Genomic DNA, 18,636 nt, shown 5'->3' on the forward strand with positions numbered 1-18,636 from the left:
GTCAATAGTGGCCACCTACGTTCCATGTTAGAAGTGGGGACATAACAGTGAGTAAAACATTCACAGTTTTTGTTGTTATGGGATTTATAGCCTGTTGGGCAAAAAATAGCAATCAAATAACACTTTGTGTTTAAAACTGTGATAAATGCCAGGAAAAAGTACAAGGTGAGACTTTGCAGTATGCCTGGACAATTTCCTCAGAGTATTTGTTAATTCATCCAACAATTATCAGTGAGCTATGTTCTAAGCATAAGAGATAGGCTGTCCTTGAAGATTTGAGTTTATAAATCAACAGGAAAGATAAATAGATATTATAGTAAAGTATGATAAAGGCAGGAAGGGGCTGCACGATTGTGGGCCTGGGTTGTGCAGTGTGAAAGGCCCAGCTCCAAGACAGACACCCTAAAACTTGCTAGCTGGATGACCTGAGACAAACTAATTAGACACCACAGGTCAACAAGAAACAAATTATTGTTGGTGGCTGCAGTGTACAGTGATGCTCCCCTACAGGCAACACAGAGATAATGAGGAACAAAAAAACAGACTAGATTATTCACTATCCCTGACATAGCAGACTCCCATCCCATCTCATCTCTATTTCATCTGTTCCTTATTTCTCAGCAACTCATTTTTCTACCTCTGTAAAATAAAGCTAATACTATCATCTTTCTCATAGGATTGCTGAGAGGATTAAATGATAAAATGTATAAAGACCTCAGTAGTTTACATTAGAAGAAAACAAGTACTTTAACATACGGCCTTACATTCAGAGAAAAATACACTTTTCATTGAACTTGCACTGCTCTTTTGGCTTCTGGAATGTCATGAATTTTATGTTGATCAACTCTCTCAATACCACTTATGAATACAAATCTAGGAGAACAAAGGATTTAATGTATATGAAAATATTTGCTTCATAAGCTATTATGCTAAATACAATTGCATTTCGCTGAAAATCCCATATGTATGCAAATGATTTCTTGTTTGGAACTTGAGAAAGCTTTTATCACCAATCTCTTTTTTTTCCCCCTCTATTCAGCTGAATTAATCAGCTTGTTATTTCTTGCCCAGTACTGTTCACAATTATTCATTCATGATTATTCAACATCAAAATAAACCAAAAGTTCACATTGTGGAGCAATTGCGTGAGGGCAAAGAAAAGAAAGAGCTTTCTAGTGTTTACAAACATGACTCAAGGGTATGACCAATGATGTGTGGATGCTGGGGTAAAATGAAAAGGGAAATACATGACGTAAGAGTGAAGCTATTTTTAGATAGTTCACTTCACGCTAGAATCAGGAAGAGATGGAAACTTTCCCTTTCCTTATGTGATCCTGATGTGGAAAAGATTAAAAATGATGACTGCAAATGCAGTGATGATAGCATGGATAAACCATTTCCTCTCTGATGTCTCGTTTTTCTCTGTAAAGGCTGAGAAACAATGACACAGACTATGAGTAAAGTGCATTAGGTTTTAGAAAGTACTTTAAAAGATTTCAGTGAACAAAAAAAGTGCTGCTCCACAAATCACAGCAATATGCCAGAATTGTGTTCTATGATAACTATCCATTTTGGTTATTGTTTGACACCTCAGATACTTCACACTTCCATAGACTAACTTAAGATAAACTTACATAGTACTAATTAAAATGACTTTCTGTGGGATAAAAATTTGACAGTATCTTTCGAAGAGATACTTTGTAAGATATCTGTGCTCATTTTGGTGTTTTGTTTTGTTTTGTTTTGTTTTGTTTTGTTGACAGTCTCACTTTGCTGCCTAGGCTGGAGTGCTGTGGCCTGATCTTGGCTCATTGCAACCTTGCAGGTTCAATCACTTCTCCTGTCTCAGCCTCCTGAGTAGCTGCAACTACAGGTGTGTGCCACCACACCTGGTTAAATTCTGTATTTTTAGTAGAGACAGGATTTCACCATGTTGACCAGGCTGGATGAGCTCATTTTTGAGTACTAAAACACGATTAAGACTTGAAGGAGAGGAAAAACAAATAAATAACATAGAAATGAATATCATAAATAAATGTTATTTCTAAATAACAGAAACATCATCAAAACATCATATGATAGCATATATATGCCACTTCATTCATTTACATGTAAAAAATATATAAATATATACTTTAAATATATGAAACAACACATTTATTTATAAAAATACAAACACACACACATATATATACATAAAATAATAAATTGACTTGTCATTTGAGGAAGCCAGATTTCTTTTGTCTGTATGCAAGCCAAGAATATATACTTTCTATTCTACAATGTTTCTCATTATATAAAACCTATTTTTAAGATTAGGGAGAAGATTAGGGAGAAGGATGGCATATAAGCATGTGAGTAAACCTCCAGAATCTTAAAAAATTATTGAAGCAAGTAATATAAAATACAACTGATAGAAACCACAAGTTAGAATTAATTATTTTACAGTTATAGTCTCTCTTACTTTTAATAAAAGATATGCTAGTATTAGGCTCCAAGAGCTTTACAATGCAATAGGCATGAAAATAACTTTCTATATCTAATGTTGTGTAGAGTTTGCATAGCACTTTGTAATTCTGGGTAGTTATTTGCAGGGATGTTACCATAAACTCACAAAATATGTCAAGGGAAATTAATGTCAACTTAATGTAATATCATCACAAAACATCTGATTCTCAATTTGAGTGACCAATATGAGTGTAGTGGGTTGAGTGGTGGCTCCGTATAAAATACCCATTTCCTAATCCCTTGGCCCTGTGAATACGACCTTATTTGGGGAAAGACTCTTTGCAAATGTAATTTAATCAAGGATTTTGAGATTAGATCATCTTGGATTATGTAAGTGGGCCCTAAATTCAATGACAATTATTCTTATGTGAGATACAAGAGAAGACATGCACGCAAAAGAAAAGGCCATACAAAAATGGAGGCAGAGATTGGAGAGATGCAACCACAAGGCAAGCAATGCCTGGAACTACCAAAAGTTGGAAAAGGCAAGGAAGGAGTCTACTGTGGAGGCTTTAGAGAGATGGCATCCCTGTTGATGCCTTAATTTCAACTTCTGCCCTCCAGAACTGTGAGAATATATTTCTGTTGTTGTAAGTCACCATGTGTGGGGTAATTTGTTACAGAAGCTTCAGGAAACTAGTACAAGAGATAAAACTGGAAGTACTACATTAAATGCTGTGCACTTTCCTTCACCAGCCATTGTGGATGGGTGCCTGCAAAGCTAGTGCTTGGACTGATTTGGCCGTGATGTGGGCCAACCTAAGCATTATAAGTGAATACTATGTGGAGATTCTAAAACAGGTCATGCCCTCGTTTCAACAAATAAATCAGATGATTGTGGAAAAATACAGATACTTTTTCCTTTATTAGTGGGTTTAAATGGAATTCTGACCCTAAATGAAATATAGGCAGATCAGTTTAATTTAGATATATTACTTCCCTCATTTGTGAAGACTGCCTCATTTCAAATTTTCCTTTCTTCTTTCTTCCTTCTCTCCTCCCTCATCACTTCTTTCTCTCTTTTTTCCCTTCCTTCTTTCCTTGAATAATTTTTAAGAGAATAAACCCATTGTTCTGGCTTCTTGTCATTAAGCATTTAAATGAACACTGAAAAACTGAACCAGATCTATATCCAATGTATAGCAACACAATATAATCTAATTTATGGCATAATAACTAAAATCTATTACTCTCCCTAAAAGTTAGTAAGATAAAGGGGAAAATAATTTCTAGTAGTAAACTCTGAATTCTTCTATATTCCTCGCTTTCTTGCTCCCCAATAAAGGCCAAAGTCCCTTCATTTTCCCCTAAATTCACAGCCTGTTAATTTTGCATGCTTGAGGATGAAGACTTTGGCTTATTTTCATGACGAACAATCAATCCCATTGATTGTCTTTGGATGAGCTCTAATGGTATACTAAATTTACATATTATACATCTAAGATGTATGGTTAACAAAAAGAAACTTGACAAAATGAAACACAAAGTTGCTTTTGTTAGATAAATTAATAGTAATAATATTTAGAATCATGAACTCTTTATATTGGACTACTACTAGAGTGTGTGCTAACTAATCTAAAGAAATTAGTGTCATTTACATTGACATCATTAACTCTCAAGGCCAATTACAACACAGATACAGCATAAATTTTGGTTGCTTTTATCAAAAGACATGATCTCCATCTTTCTATATCATCTTAACAAAATATGACATTTAACTATATGAAGGGCCAGAATTATCTGCAAATGTGAAATAAAGTCAATATTTCTAATTTTTTGCCCAGCATTTATGGTCTAATATTTTGTGAAAGGCAGTGTCCATATTTCAGTCTCAAAAATAGGAAATTATTTGCTATTTAATTACCTTAATAAAATCATATTGCATATATCCAATTATTACATTAGGGATTCTCCCCCGCTATCAAAAGAGCTTCATGTAGACTCCTTGCAAATTTTCAAATCTTGCTATGTTATATATAAAATAAATATTCTACTTTAGCATTGATAGTATAACATTTTAATCAATTTAACAATTCTCCTTTGGCAATCTTTTAGACTCATTTAGGAATACATACTTTAACAACAACAATTATAGGTTTAAAGTACTTTTAACATTCCAAGTCAGCCTGAAAAAAATTATTTTGTTTACTTTGAACTTGCTGAAGTACATACCTAGTGACAAGAAAAACTATATTATGTGTAATATATTGCAATTTACTTTACGTTAAATCTCTGAAAATATAATTCATTATTTCCAGAATGGTAGGTTTCATGTTATGATAAATAAATAATAAAATGAAGTATATAAATTTGGAGAAAGGCATGGGGAAAAAAGAATTGAAAAAATGATTTTAAAACACATCTAAGAAAATGTGCAGGTAGAAATGCCTATGTGTACTACAGAAGCAGTAACTGGAGACATGCTCTCTAATATAGTAAGCATATAATAAAGCTACAGTTATTAAAATGCAGTATGGTACTGACATAAGAATTGCCAGATTGTCAGATGGATGAATGAAACACAACAGATTAAAAAAATATATCCTGTGCTCTATAATAATCATATAGCATATGATACAATAAGCATAACAAAATAATGCCAAAAAAAGTCTATGGGGGATTGTGTTATTACAAATGCAATGTATTCAAAAAGATCAATGAGTTACATATATTTAGAAGAATAATACAAAAATTAAAATATCAAAATATCAATCTCTATTTAACTGATATTGGTAAGAATGAATTTCAAGAATATACTACTCAAAGCAATCTACAGATCCAATGCAATCCTTATCAAAACACCAGTGACATTCTTTACAGAAATAGAAAAAAAATCCTAAAATTTATATGGAACCACAAAAGACTCTGAATACCCTTAGAGTAATCCTGAGCAAAAAGTACAAAGCTAGAGGCATCACATTACCTGACTTCAAATTATACTACAAAGTTACAGTAACCAAAACAGCACGATACTGGCACAAAAACAGACATATAGACCAATGAAACAAAATAGAGAACCCAGAAATAAATCCACCCATTTGCAGTTCAATTCATTTGCAATGAAGTTGCCCAGGACATACACTGAGGAATGGATAGTCTCTTTGATAAATGGTTCTGGGAAAACTGAATATCCACAAGCAGAAAAATGAAACTAGAATGCTATTTCTTGACATATATAAAAATCAAATCAAAATCAATTAAAGACTAACATCTAAGTCTTAAAATTATGAAACTACTAGAATAAAACATCGGTAAAGCACTCCAGGACACTGATCTGGGCAAAGATTTCTTGAATAAGACCTCAGATGCACCGGCAACCAAAGCAAAAATGAACAAATAGGATCACATCAAACTAAAAAGCTTCTGCACAGCAAAGGAAATTATCAACAAAGAAAAGAGATGAACCACAGAATGGGAGAAAATATTTGCAGACTATCCATCTGACAAGGGATTAATAAACAGAATATATAAGAAGATCAAACAACTCAATAGGAAAAACAATCGGATTTAAAAATGGGCAAAAGATCTGAAGATATTTCTCAAAAAAAGACATACAAATGCTCAACAGGAATATGAAAAAATATTTAACATCACTAATCCTCAAAGAAATACAAATTAAAACTGCAATAAGATTCAATCTTATCCCAGTTAAAATGGCTTTTATCCAAAAGATAGGAAATAGCAAATGTTGATGAGGATATGGAGAAAGGGGAACCCTCCTACATGGTTATGAAATGTAAATTAGTACAGCCACCACAGAAAACAATATGGAGGTTCCTACAAAAACTAAAGACAGAACTACCATATTATCCAGCAATCACACTACTGGTATATATCCAAAAGAAAGGAAATAAGTATACTGAAAAGATATCTGTACTCCCATGCTGATTGCAGCACTATTCACAATAGCCAAGATATAGAATCAATCAACAAATGAATGAATAAAGAAAATGTGGTACCTACACACTATAGAATATTATTCAGACATAAAAAATAATGAAATTCTGTCACTTGTAATAACATGGATAGAGCTAGAGGACATTATGTTAAGTTAAATAATCCAGGGACAGAAAGACAAATATTACATGTTCTTACTCATATGTGGAACTAAAAACAATTGAATTAATGGAAATAGAAAGTATAATGATGGTTACCATCTGCTGGGAAGGATAGTGGAAAGGGGAAATAAAGAGTAAATGGAAAATGGGTACAAAAATACAGTAAGGTAAAAGGAACAAGATCTAGTGTTCAGTAGCACAATTGGGTAACTATTGTTTACAATAATTTATTTTATATTTCAAAATAACTAAAAGAACGGAATTGGAATGTTACTAACACAAAGAGGTGATAAATGCTTGAGGGGATGGATATCCCAATTACCGTAATTGATCATTCTCCATATGACTCTATCAAATTTGACATGTACCCCATAAATATGTACACATATTCTGCATCCATAAATAATTAAAAATTAAAACTTAAAAACTAATATGAAAAAGAGAAAAGATAGTGAAAAAAATTTAAAAATTATAAGAAAGAATAAAAACAATGGAAGACGTTCCTACATAAATATTTGAAACAATAAAATCATCAGCAACAAAAGTCCCAATACAAATGACATATGAGGTTATATTTGCAAAAATAAGACAAACTTTAATATTCTTAAGATATAAAAAGAATGTTTATTAATGGGAACATCACAAATAATCCAATTAAAAGTAGTTTAGAAACATCAATATATAATAAGCATGACAAACCATTCAGTCTCACAAAGGAAGAAAACTGAAGCATAAATGTGAGGTTTTTTCCCCATCATATTGTACAAATTTTTTTTTACTTTGTCTTTAATATTTTTTCCTGCCAGCAAAGGCATGTAAAATAGACTCACATATGTAATTAGATATAATGTAAATTGGTGAAGCTTCTCTAAAAATCAATCTGAAAATATTTACTAAAAGTCATAAAATGATACACATCTAGAAACCAACCTAAATAAATAATTAAAATGTGATTAAAGATTCATGTGCAAGGATAATGATTATAGAAAAAGGTGGCAAGATAGCAATAATATAAAAGTTGAAAATAGAGCATTGTTAAATAAATTCTCACATATCTGTATACAGAGATAGTATATGTTTTTATCTTATTTTATAAACATCTTATCTATCTCTTTTATATTTATCTTATATGTTTTTATAATTATGCTTTTTAAAATATTTAATGACATAAAAAATGCTCATAATACAGTTTTAAGTAGAAAGAAACAGAATGCAAAACTATATGACCCTGGTAGTCAGACACACACACACACACACACCCCGCAAAAAGAGATTAGAAGAAAATACCAAAATATTAACAGCTGTTGTCTGGAAGTACTGCATTTATAAACCAAATGTTCATACATTTTACAAGTATATGTTCTTCATCACAAATAATGAGTCAACATTTAAAAACTACTGCAAAGTATAATGATTCTTTTTAAAGATACAAAGTGATATTCCAAAACCTCCTTCAGCTCATTAAGGTGGTGGAGCTCTGATTCATACATAAAATGATGGCTTTGACATTTTATACCCCCATTGGTGAAATGAATAATACAGTGTCTTCCACCACTAGAACCAGCTTCTAAGCTATCATCTTAGAGTCATCCATTGAAACCCACCTCCCCATTGTTTCTTGTAGGTCATCAAATTCATAGTTACCCACTCTGGTGCAGTAATACTTCATTATCCTGTGCTTGGATTATAATACATTTCTCTTAATGTTAATTCCTTGCCTTCCATTCTCCAATTCATCCTACTTTCCATTTTCAGATTAATCATCCTAAAATTCCAATTTCATGAAGTCATTTGTCTGCTGAAATCCTCCACTGATTCTCCATTTTCTATTGTCCTATCTTAAACTCTCTCCTTAAGCCTTTCTAAGGCAGCTGAATATCTGTCGCTTCTAATCAGATCACTCCAGCCCCTTAGATGTGCTCATTGCCATCTCTGTGCTGTTTTCACCCTATTTCATTTGTTACCCTGTTCATTAACTCCAGTATGCACCAATCTATTCTTATATTTATTCCCTATAATACACATACTTATGTAAACTTGTATGAATGACTATTTAATAGTAAGTTTCTCAATTTCCCTCCAAGTGGCTCTTGTGAATAAAAGTCTTTGCCCCAAAAAAATCCCAAAATGTTATGGGAGATCAGGAACCATATTTTCCCACTAACTGCTGCACACAGCACACCACACAGAAAATAGTTCATGAACAGTGTGCACAAAGGAGGCAGCTGGTAAAGGGAAAGAAATTCTCATTCTGTAGCTTTGGAGCTACATTTCTTAACTAGCACTTCCCCAGCCAGGTTGTGGACTGTGCTCATTCCACAAATTATTTGATTTGTTGATAAGATTTTATCTCATTGATACTTGCTTCTTTGTCTGAATACCTTTACTAGCTCAAAAATGAAGTATGAAAGCACTTTGAAGACATAAGATTTTCTATATATTTAAGAGTTATTATTATAACCCTTATTGCTCTTGAGAGCAGTTTAATCATCATATGATAGAAAAAAAAAAACAGATATGCTGTCAGAGGACCTGGGCTATTAATGATTCCATCTGGTTGAGAGATCATGAACTGTTCCATTTAATCACTATGAATTCCACTTCTTAATCTATAAAATCAAAATAATAACTCCATCTTTCATACATCATTTTATTTATTCACCTACAAAAAAAAATCCTATATACTCATATTTTGGCCAGCACCTCAATGACAGTTAGGACCAAATGATTAAAACAAAATAAACACAGACAGAGAACAGAGTCCTAGTCACAAAGAGTTCACAGACAGTGAAAGCAATATATATATGTAAGCAAAAACATACAATATACTATGATAATTGCTGTATTTGAAGAATTGACTGAGTCTTATGCACTTTAGCCATATGGGTGGATGTCAAGAAAGATAACACTTGAGCTGTGTCTAAAGAACATTTGGAGTATTCCAGGCAGGGGGAAAAAAGTGTATTTATTTGAGGGTGAGGCCAAAGTGCGGCCCAGCAATCTTTCCATATTGCCACATTCACAAGATTTCTCATTTCTTCACAGAGGCGGACTTTTATTCACCCCACATGCCTGACTCCACTACCTCCATATTTTTGTCCTCACAAGTTAACCTTGACTCCTAATACCTACAAAACTTCGAAGTTATCACATGAGTACTTCCTTAACTTCCTTTTTCCAAACCTAATGATAAATCTTTATCTGCTGCCATTTTCCCCTAGCGTGGACATTTCAATACTGTTCCCCACTTGTGTCCTTAATTCCTTTCCCACTTCCCACCCTTACATCCTTCCCAGAGATGTGACTTCATCCTATATCTCATCTCTCCTCTCTTCAGTAATACCTTCATTAACGACTCCTAGCCATCAGTATGTAAACATGCTTGTCTCTTCTATTAACAACCCACCCCCGACCACCCACACACACAGTTTTCCTCTTCCCCACATCCTCTTACAGATACAGTCCATCTCCTTCCCTGAACAATCTACAGAATTGTCTCTTTTTTTTTTTTTTTTTTTTTTTTTAACTCCCACTCATCCCTCAAACCACTCTGGTCTGATTTCTGCCTTCACAGCCCTATTGAAACTGGCCTTGTCCAGTTCACCAAAAAACCTCCTTGTTACATATCTTCAATTTTCATAATACTACATACTTCCTTTGTTCTTCTTTCCCCTTGATAGCATTCTTTAAAGTACTATTTATGTCCACTTCTTTTCTCAGGGTATACCCTCTCCATGCATTGTTTTAATGATCATTTACTTGCTAACTCCCAAATCTCAGCCTCATTTCCTTTCTAAACTTCAGACCCACTGTATTATTCTTGTCCTGCTCAGGACTCTGACCTTTATTGAGCTCATTAGAATCATTTAAAAGTGTCTTTAAGCAGGAGACTGATTGAATTATGTTTGCATTTTAGAACTATTACTCATAAAGATGTAGAAAATACATTAAAGGAATAAGAAACTGGAGTCAAAGGGACTAAGAGATCTATAAGGCAAGCAAGAGAATGTGGTAGAGAATGGAATGCTACATTAGGTATTCTTACCTTGAACGGAGGACTAGAGTCACTTGGCCTTGCAGAAAAGTCAAAGGAGATGATGAGATCAACCCCTCTCTGAGGTCTCAGTATCAAGGGATACGGCAGGTTAAATGTGAGCCCACTGTCCACTACATGAATCTTTTTACTTTTGACATCCAGAGGTTCATATATTCGCTCAAATTCATCAGGATCTTAAAAACATAAAAGAAAAACAAGAATGAATTAAATAATCATTCATCAGTATTTATCATCTAAAAATGTTGGTTTCAAATTTGAATGAATTTCATATGATTAGGCCCTTAGGCTTTGGAGACAAATAGAGCTGGCCATGCTAAATATAACTTTAGCAATTGTAATTATTACCCTTAAGTCTTAGTTTCTTCATCTGTAACATCAGGATTATCAAATAAGGTTGCTGCGAGGATTTATGGGGACAATGCATGGAAAGCACTTAGTTCAGGTCCTGGTATTAACTCTAAGCTATGATCACTTTAATAGTATTATCTTACATTACGTAGGTCTTTACAGGTTTCTCAACATTTCCTCATGCATAGTCTTGTTTAATTCTTATAACAGACAGTTGATGCAGAGGACATCTGTAAATGGAGGGTGAAGCCAATGAAGAGTCACCGTGAAGGTGGCATAGCTGGGAGGTGGCAGACTCTGTATTGTTCCCAGGCTGCCTCTCTTGGGGGTGAGTGTGCATTCCACCACAAGGTGAGAGTCCAAGGAAATCATCCAGCCAACACACCCAGTAAATATATGTTGTCTACTACCATTCAGATATGATTCCAGATGCTGAACAAGATAGATACATGCTCTGCTCTGATAGAGCTCATATTGCGAGTACACCGCCAATAACTAAATAAATGTATTAAGAGGGCAGTTCATAAAGCGATAAATGCAATGAAGAAAATGAGCAAGGACACTATAATAAGGAGTAACTTCAGGTAGATGGTCGATGGAGATGCCTCTGAGAAGAAAACCTTACACTGAAATGAGAATAATGAGATGGAATGGACCATCTAAAGATTGGGAGGGTGGGATCTAGAAGTTACCAGGGAGAGAGAGGAGCTACAGCAAGGGTCCCAAGGCAGAATCAGGCTGGGTGTGTTTGAGGACAGCAAGGAGCCTGCAGTCTGAGGACAGTATGAGAGGAGAACAGATGAGATGACAAGGGTTCTGAAGAAAAAGAGGACCTACAGATCATTAGTTTTATGAAAAAATAATACTGATAACACACTACACTTCACATTTATGTGTGGTGCTCCTAATTCACTTGCCAGGAAAATAAAACATGACCAGAATTGAACTAGTTTGAACTGAACTGGATAAAATGCCATGCAGCTGTTGTGCTCTGTTCCCTTGTCCACACTCTTGTTTCCTCCTGCCGTGTTAGGAAGAAGGCTGGCAAAGCCCAAGAGGGAGGCCTATGATAGTAGAATAAAGTGAAGATGGTCACACCAGATACGAATAAGGATCTCTGACTTAATACCTATGTACATACATACATGCTCAGCACACAGTAGGAATCTAGTGTATGTTAGTTTCCCTCCATATGTTTCTAAATAAGAATAATACTATAATTCTCCTATAGTCAGTTTTACTTATTACATTTTAAGAGCATGAAATGAAAAAGGAAAGCAAATCTTTAAATTCTTCCTGTCCAATTAAATCCATAATCCTCATTATAAATAAAGGTTGAAGCAAAAACACCAATGAGACAGTCATAATATTTTATTCAATGTAAAGTGAAAAAATAAGACTTTGGTATAGTTATTAATACTTTAAAGAAACATTAATATCCTTCTAACATTCTACAGTTAACACAGTCATCTGTTTCCTCACATCTATTAAAAATTCCCATTTCTAAAATACTGAATGACAAATAAATGTTACAAACGCTTACTAGTGATGCTTATAAATAAAGAAGAATAAATTTTATGTCTGAGGCAATTCATACTGCCCAGAATAGGCAAGCAAAGAGGAAAGGTGTGAATAACTGTCTTGAATAAAACTAAATATGCTAAAAATAAAGCTATTTTTAAAGACTAGGATAAGGTAATATAGCTAAATAATAAAGGCTGGCTGTGTCCAAGGCTAACTTATAGGGCAATAAGGAGAGAGAAGAGAAATAGTTCTTTAAATAATTATCCGTAGATCAATTCTGTTTTCTTAATAAGTATTTATAAACAGTAGTGAGAATGCACTTTGCCATCAGCCAAGATACTAGACTATCTATCACAGAACCTGGAATGTAAAGATGTAAGAAATATATAAAGAGAGTGTCGAGCCCAATTTTAATATTTATTCCTCTGAAGTTTTTAGTTTAACAATTATATATGTGAACATCTTAAAGGTAAAAATAGTGAGTCTTTGGCTTAAATTCATTTTTAAATATTTTACTAAAAAGTTATAATTCATTAGTTGGTTACTGATATTTCTCTTAATGGTGACTTCATTTATTCTGAGTCTATTATGTATCAGAAATTTCGTATATAAGATTTATTATTCTTATATGACTCTTACAAAGGAGACAGCCATTTTAAAGATAAGAAAACAGTCTTACAAAGGAGGTAGCCATTTTAAAGATAAGGAAACTGAGGCTCACAGAGGTAAAATAAATTGTCTATTTTCAAGCAGATTTCAAACAGATTCAAAAGATTCCAAGCCAGGTTCACAAGGTCTAAGCCCTAAGCACGGTGTCCCACTGTTACTTTAGAAAGTGGCATTACTAACTAAGAGGATACTACCAAAAACTGGTAGTATCCTTTTATCCTTTCTTAAATCCAAGAGTGAGGGCATTTGAGAGAAAAATCATGTGGACCAATTCCCAGCTTCAGTTTGTAGCTAAACACCATTGTTCCCACCTTCAAGATAAACTGATGGTGAGTAGTGTTCCTTTTATTGTTTGTTTTATTTTATTTTTAAAACAATTTTTATTTTGTAGACAAATAATAATTGTGTATATTTACGGGGTACAATGTGATGTTTCGTTACATGCATACATTGTGGATCAAATCAAGCTAACTAACAATGTATTCGTAACATCAAATATTTATCGCTTCTTTGTGGTAAGAACATCTAAATCCTGTCTTTTAACTATTTTGAAATATACATTATTATTAACTGCAGGCACCATGCTGTGCAATAGATACCCAGAACTTATTCCTCCTCTCTCACTGACACTTTGTACCCTTTGAGCAAGGTTGCCTCTTTCTCCATCTACTGCCTCCTCCCCAAATCCCCCCCCCACCCACAGCTTCTGGTAATCCTCATCCTATTTTCTACTTCTACATTCAACTCTTTTAGATTACGCATAACAGTGAGATCATATAGTGTCTGTCTCATTTCACTTAGTATAACATCCACTAAGTTCATCCATGTCGCAAAAAACAAAACAAAACAAAAAGTCAAACCAGAAAGTAGTGTTTCCTAACTGTGTTGCAAAAAGCAGAGTTATGCAAGATATAAACTGATGTCTCATATACAAAATAAGAGTACCATGATTAAATAAGGTCGTGTGTTGAGAAAGACAAAATTCAACAACTTAAAGTACTAGCCAATTACATTGCTCATTCCCTATTCTCCTTCCTATGGCTCCCACTGACAGCACTGTATATGAAAATGCTAACCAATTCTCCAAACAACTCTATAACATGGGTACCATTGTTATTTTTATTTTGTAAGTAAATTGAGGCTTATGCTAAGTAATTGCCTAAGATGGCCTGCTAGTAAAGGATCCAACTGAGATTCAAATACAAGCTAGTCTCCTTTTAAAGTACTATCCTCAAGCAGCTTTAAGTAGGACTTAGACTCATTATGGTATCTCGTTGTATCTGAAGAGGGAGATCGAGTTGTAAATTTTCCCAAATTTATTTGAACTGGAACCCAATTTATTGTATAACATCTACTAAAATGTCATAGAGCATTGGATAAATGCCACTACGGAAGAATATCCTCCCATAATTTAAAACATACAAGGTTTCTAAACTTGTGAATTAATGGGGTTATCTGATGGTTGTGGAAACATAACTCTGTTTTAGAATTATGTAACATTTCCTTAAAGCAGATCAGCTTTGGATATTTGTAGTGGCCATTTTATAAATACATCACACAGATTCAGTGTACAAATATTTGGATGTCTGTGTTTTGAACTCTAGCCTAAATTAACTCATGTCTTTATTTCTTATTTCCAGATGGTGTGTGTCACAGTAAGTAGGATAAACACAAAAGTAAACAGGAAAGGAGTCATATAACTAATAACAAGTTCTCCAAAATTTGTTTCTACAGGTACACAACTATTTTGCAGTAAACACATGAGGGAAATGTTATCATACTATAACTTCTTCTGTTTTCAAAATACAGTCGGCAAGGTGAAGTAGTAGGCAGAAAAATAGTGCACCTTTACTGATTTTAGGTTGAGAGATTGCTTTAATTCCAAAACATCCAAATTTTAATTTATATAAACAAAATCATCATAGGGTAAACAAATGTAACATTTTTCCAATGTAATATCTAGATTAGATAGAAACCTTTCTTTTTTTTTTTTTTTGCATGGGGGTTGCAAATTTTAAAAAGAAATGTGCTTAAATAATGTTTTAAATAAATTGTGGATAAAAATTCAGTTGGCATTCTTTAAAACAGGAATTTTAAGGAAGACCTTATGAACCAAAATGATCACAATTGGTGATAAATGTTTTAACTTTTCATTCCAAACATACGATTATTCTAAAAATTGGAAACAACCAGAGGGAGGTAAACCAGATCTATCTTTGTAAGGACTTTTTCTGAAAAAGCACTACTTAATTCAGTAAATTCAGTCTAAAATGAAATTGTTTTTAGCAATATTGGCCTGTAAATCATAAAGTTGAATGAATCTGTGAACTGACTGAACTGACTAAATTTTTTACTGAAATTAATGCCCCATATACATTTTTTCAATTGAATACATAAAAATGAATAAAATGTAATTTAAATGAAATACACACCATGAAATAAAATTTAAAGTTCTTTCCAAATATCATTAATTTAAAATAATTTTAGCTTCAAACATTTTCAGGTATCTCAAAAAATTGGTTTATATAATGCCATATTTGGGGATGATTGATAGTTTATATTTCCTTATGTTGTTTCATGAAAACTGTCTATAACTCTTCTTTCAAAGGGCATGAAATGAACAAAGGAGTAGACAAGGTGGTGTACAACTATTATTCTCCAAATGCAAACACCCACAATAAACTCATATTCTTTTTTGCTTGTTTGTTTTTTGTTTTTGAGATGGAGTCTGGCTCTGTCGCCCAGGCTGGAGTGCAGAACCAAGAACATTGTAAGTACTCAGTAAGCCTAAGTGAATGAAAGAATGAACAAAAGACAGAAGGAAGATGAAAATGCAAAATAATTTAAAAGGAAGAGGCATACGTCCTAAAGTTGCCAAATTTAGCTAAGAAAATACAGGATGCCTGGTTTAATTTGAATTTCAGATAATCAACAAATAATTATTTAGTGTATGTCCTAAATGCTGCAAGAATTATATATAAATTACTCTCATACATATTTAAAATTAAAATCTAACTGGGTATTCTGTATTTTATCTGGTAATCCCAACACCACCAAATCTACATAAAATATTGCAAAACTACCAGGAAGTTATTAAAATGTGGAGTGTAGACCACGTGCTGTGAAAACTACATAAGGAGCTGGTGCAATCCAAATAGTAACGTAAAACAAATAGAAGAAAGTATACACAAAGAAAACTTCCATTTTTACATAAGCAAGTGGATGACTAAGAAAACCAAGGGCTAAGGGGAATGGTGTGTGTCCAAGGGAAAGGCTTGGAAGCAATGTTAAAAAACCTGTGTCCCAATCTCAGCTCTGTTGAGAAATTTTAGGCAAAAATGACAGAATTATCTTCTTTGATCTTCCCTTTCTATAGAGTAAAATAACTGAAGATTCTCTATATATCAACATGCTCTATGAATTTGTAGTTTTTTTAAGCTCATCATCATTCATCCATAAAGCACATGTTTCTAGAAGAGACACATTTAATTGGTATTGTGACGACAATAAACATAGTTATGTGACTAAACAAGAAAAATAATGTCCCTGAATGTATGGTTAAGTGTATTTTTATTTGGGATGAATTTAAAAATAGATACTGACTTTATAACAATTAGAATTTCATTATAGTTAATATAATAGTTAATATACGATATAACATAGTGAATCCTGTTGGGATTACTGGCATATAATCAGACATACCTCATATCCTAGAGTTTGATGCCATAAACATAACACGAAATATAATGAGTTTGCATTAATCTTGTTTAAACAACAGAGGTCATTTTTGCTTCTGCAATTCCTTTTAAGGGGTCAAGCAACAAATAGAAACAACAATACCAAAACAACAACAAAATCCAAAGCTATATCCTAAATTTCACAAGTATGTTCTAGGTATGATGCTTAAACAAAAAGCAGTAGAAAATGTTTTTGGAAATATCCCATTTAAGTTTTTACTGCATCTAATCAAAATGTCCTTGGCCATAAATGATTGAGGAATGACATTTGGACATTAAGGAAAAGATGATGGTGTGGTGAAATATAAAAATTTAAGATGACAGAATTATCACAAAAAAATTATTGTGTATTGATTGGTCACCAAAGCAAATTTAACTTTAAATCTATAACAGGCATGGAACTGAAGACCAAAGCGGATTATTCTTGAGGATCTGGCTAAGTGACAAACCTGGAAGTGACAAGGTTCTTGCTGGGCAGCTCTCTAACCTTTCTGAGAACTGGAGAGACAGTTCCAATAGCCTAGTGAACACTACAGGCCGGCTTACTCAAGCCCTGTGTTGCACTAGGGAGTCAGGCTAAGGAATGTGTTTGCCAGATTCCCTTGCAGCTCCAGTCTACTGAGACCTGGCCTCTGCCAAAGATGAACACTCACATAAAATCTGAAAAAGAAAATGAGAGAGAAGCTACATTTCCACTATTTCTCCTGCCAAGCACAGTTGCCAAGACATTTGTGGGGATGATTCTGAAGTGGTTTTTGAATCATTCCCGAAAGCTCAGCCTAAAGCTTGCTCCCAGAAGGTTTGGAACAATTTTATAAGCACCCAATTCCCTTCTTTAAATCCCTTTCAGAAAATAGGAAATAGTTTCCAAATTTCCGCAACTGAACTGTGAGCAGTACAGAGAAGATCTAAAGTCTCCCTCAATGTTTTTTTTATTTTTTATTTTCTATGTTTTGAGACAGAGCTTTACTTTGTTGCCCAGGCTGGAGTGCAGTGGCGCAATCTTGGCTCACTACAATGTCTGCCTCCCAGGTTCAAGCAATTCTCGTGTTTCAGCCTCCTGAGTAGCTGGGATTACAGGGGTGCACCACCATGAACAGCTGCCTTTTATTTTATTTTATTTTATTTTTGTATTTTTTTAGTAGAAACGGGGTTTCACCATGTTGCCCAGGCTGGTCTCGAACTCTTGAGCTCGGATAATCTGCCCGTTTCGGCCTCCCAAAGTGCTAGGATTACAGGAGTGAGCCACTGCTCCCCAGCCGTCCTCTTCAATATTTTAACGAAAATTTTCTATACTGACATGTCTAGGCCATTTCCTATCCAATATAAATTTTTCTTAAAAAAAAAATCCAGGCCAGGTACAGTGACTCACACCTGTAGTCCCAGCGCGTTGGGAGGCCAAAGTAGGAGGATCACTTGAGCCCAGGAGTTTGAGACCAGCTTGGACAATACGGCAAAAACCTGTCTCTACAAAAACTACAAAAGTTAGCTGGGTATGGTGGTGTGCACCTGTAGTCCCAGCTACTCAGGAAGCTGAGGCAGGAGGATTGCTTCAGGCCGGAATTTAAGGATGCAGTGAGCCATGATTGTGCCACTGTACTACAGCCTGGGCGACTGGGTGAGACCCTGTCTCAAAAATACAAACAAACAAACAACAAAAAATAACCCTAGTCATTTGAAGCCCTTCACACATTAAATGCAGGTTGTAATAACAGAATACATGAGTAAATGTTAA

At 34.0% G+C, this 18,636-nt stretch overlaps 1 protein-coding gene across 2 annotated transcripts in view; it reads right to left on the minus strand.

The window, feature by feature from the left end:
- The window catches only part of PLA2G4A (phospholipase A2 group IVA), a 146,999-nt gene that overhangs the window by 12,591 nt on the left and 115,772 nt on the right, over window positions 1-18,636 (minus strand). For both annotated transcript variants that reach the window (XM_073011668.1, XM_007989144.3), the window contains one exon: window positions 10,612-10,796. In XM_073011668.1, the coding sequence (XP_072867769.1) occupies window positions 10,612-10,796 (185 nt within the window). The remainder of the gene's footprint in view (window positions 1-10,611; window positions 10,797-18,636) is intronic.

Source organism: Chlorocebus sabaeus, chromosome 25, assembly GCF_047675955.1.
Source record: "Chlorocebus sabaeus isolate Y175 chromosome 25, mChlSab1.0.hap1, whole genome shotgun sequence".
NCBI lineage: Eukaryota > Metazoa > Chordata > Mammalia > Primates > Cercopithecidae > Chlorocebus > Chlorocebus sabaeus.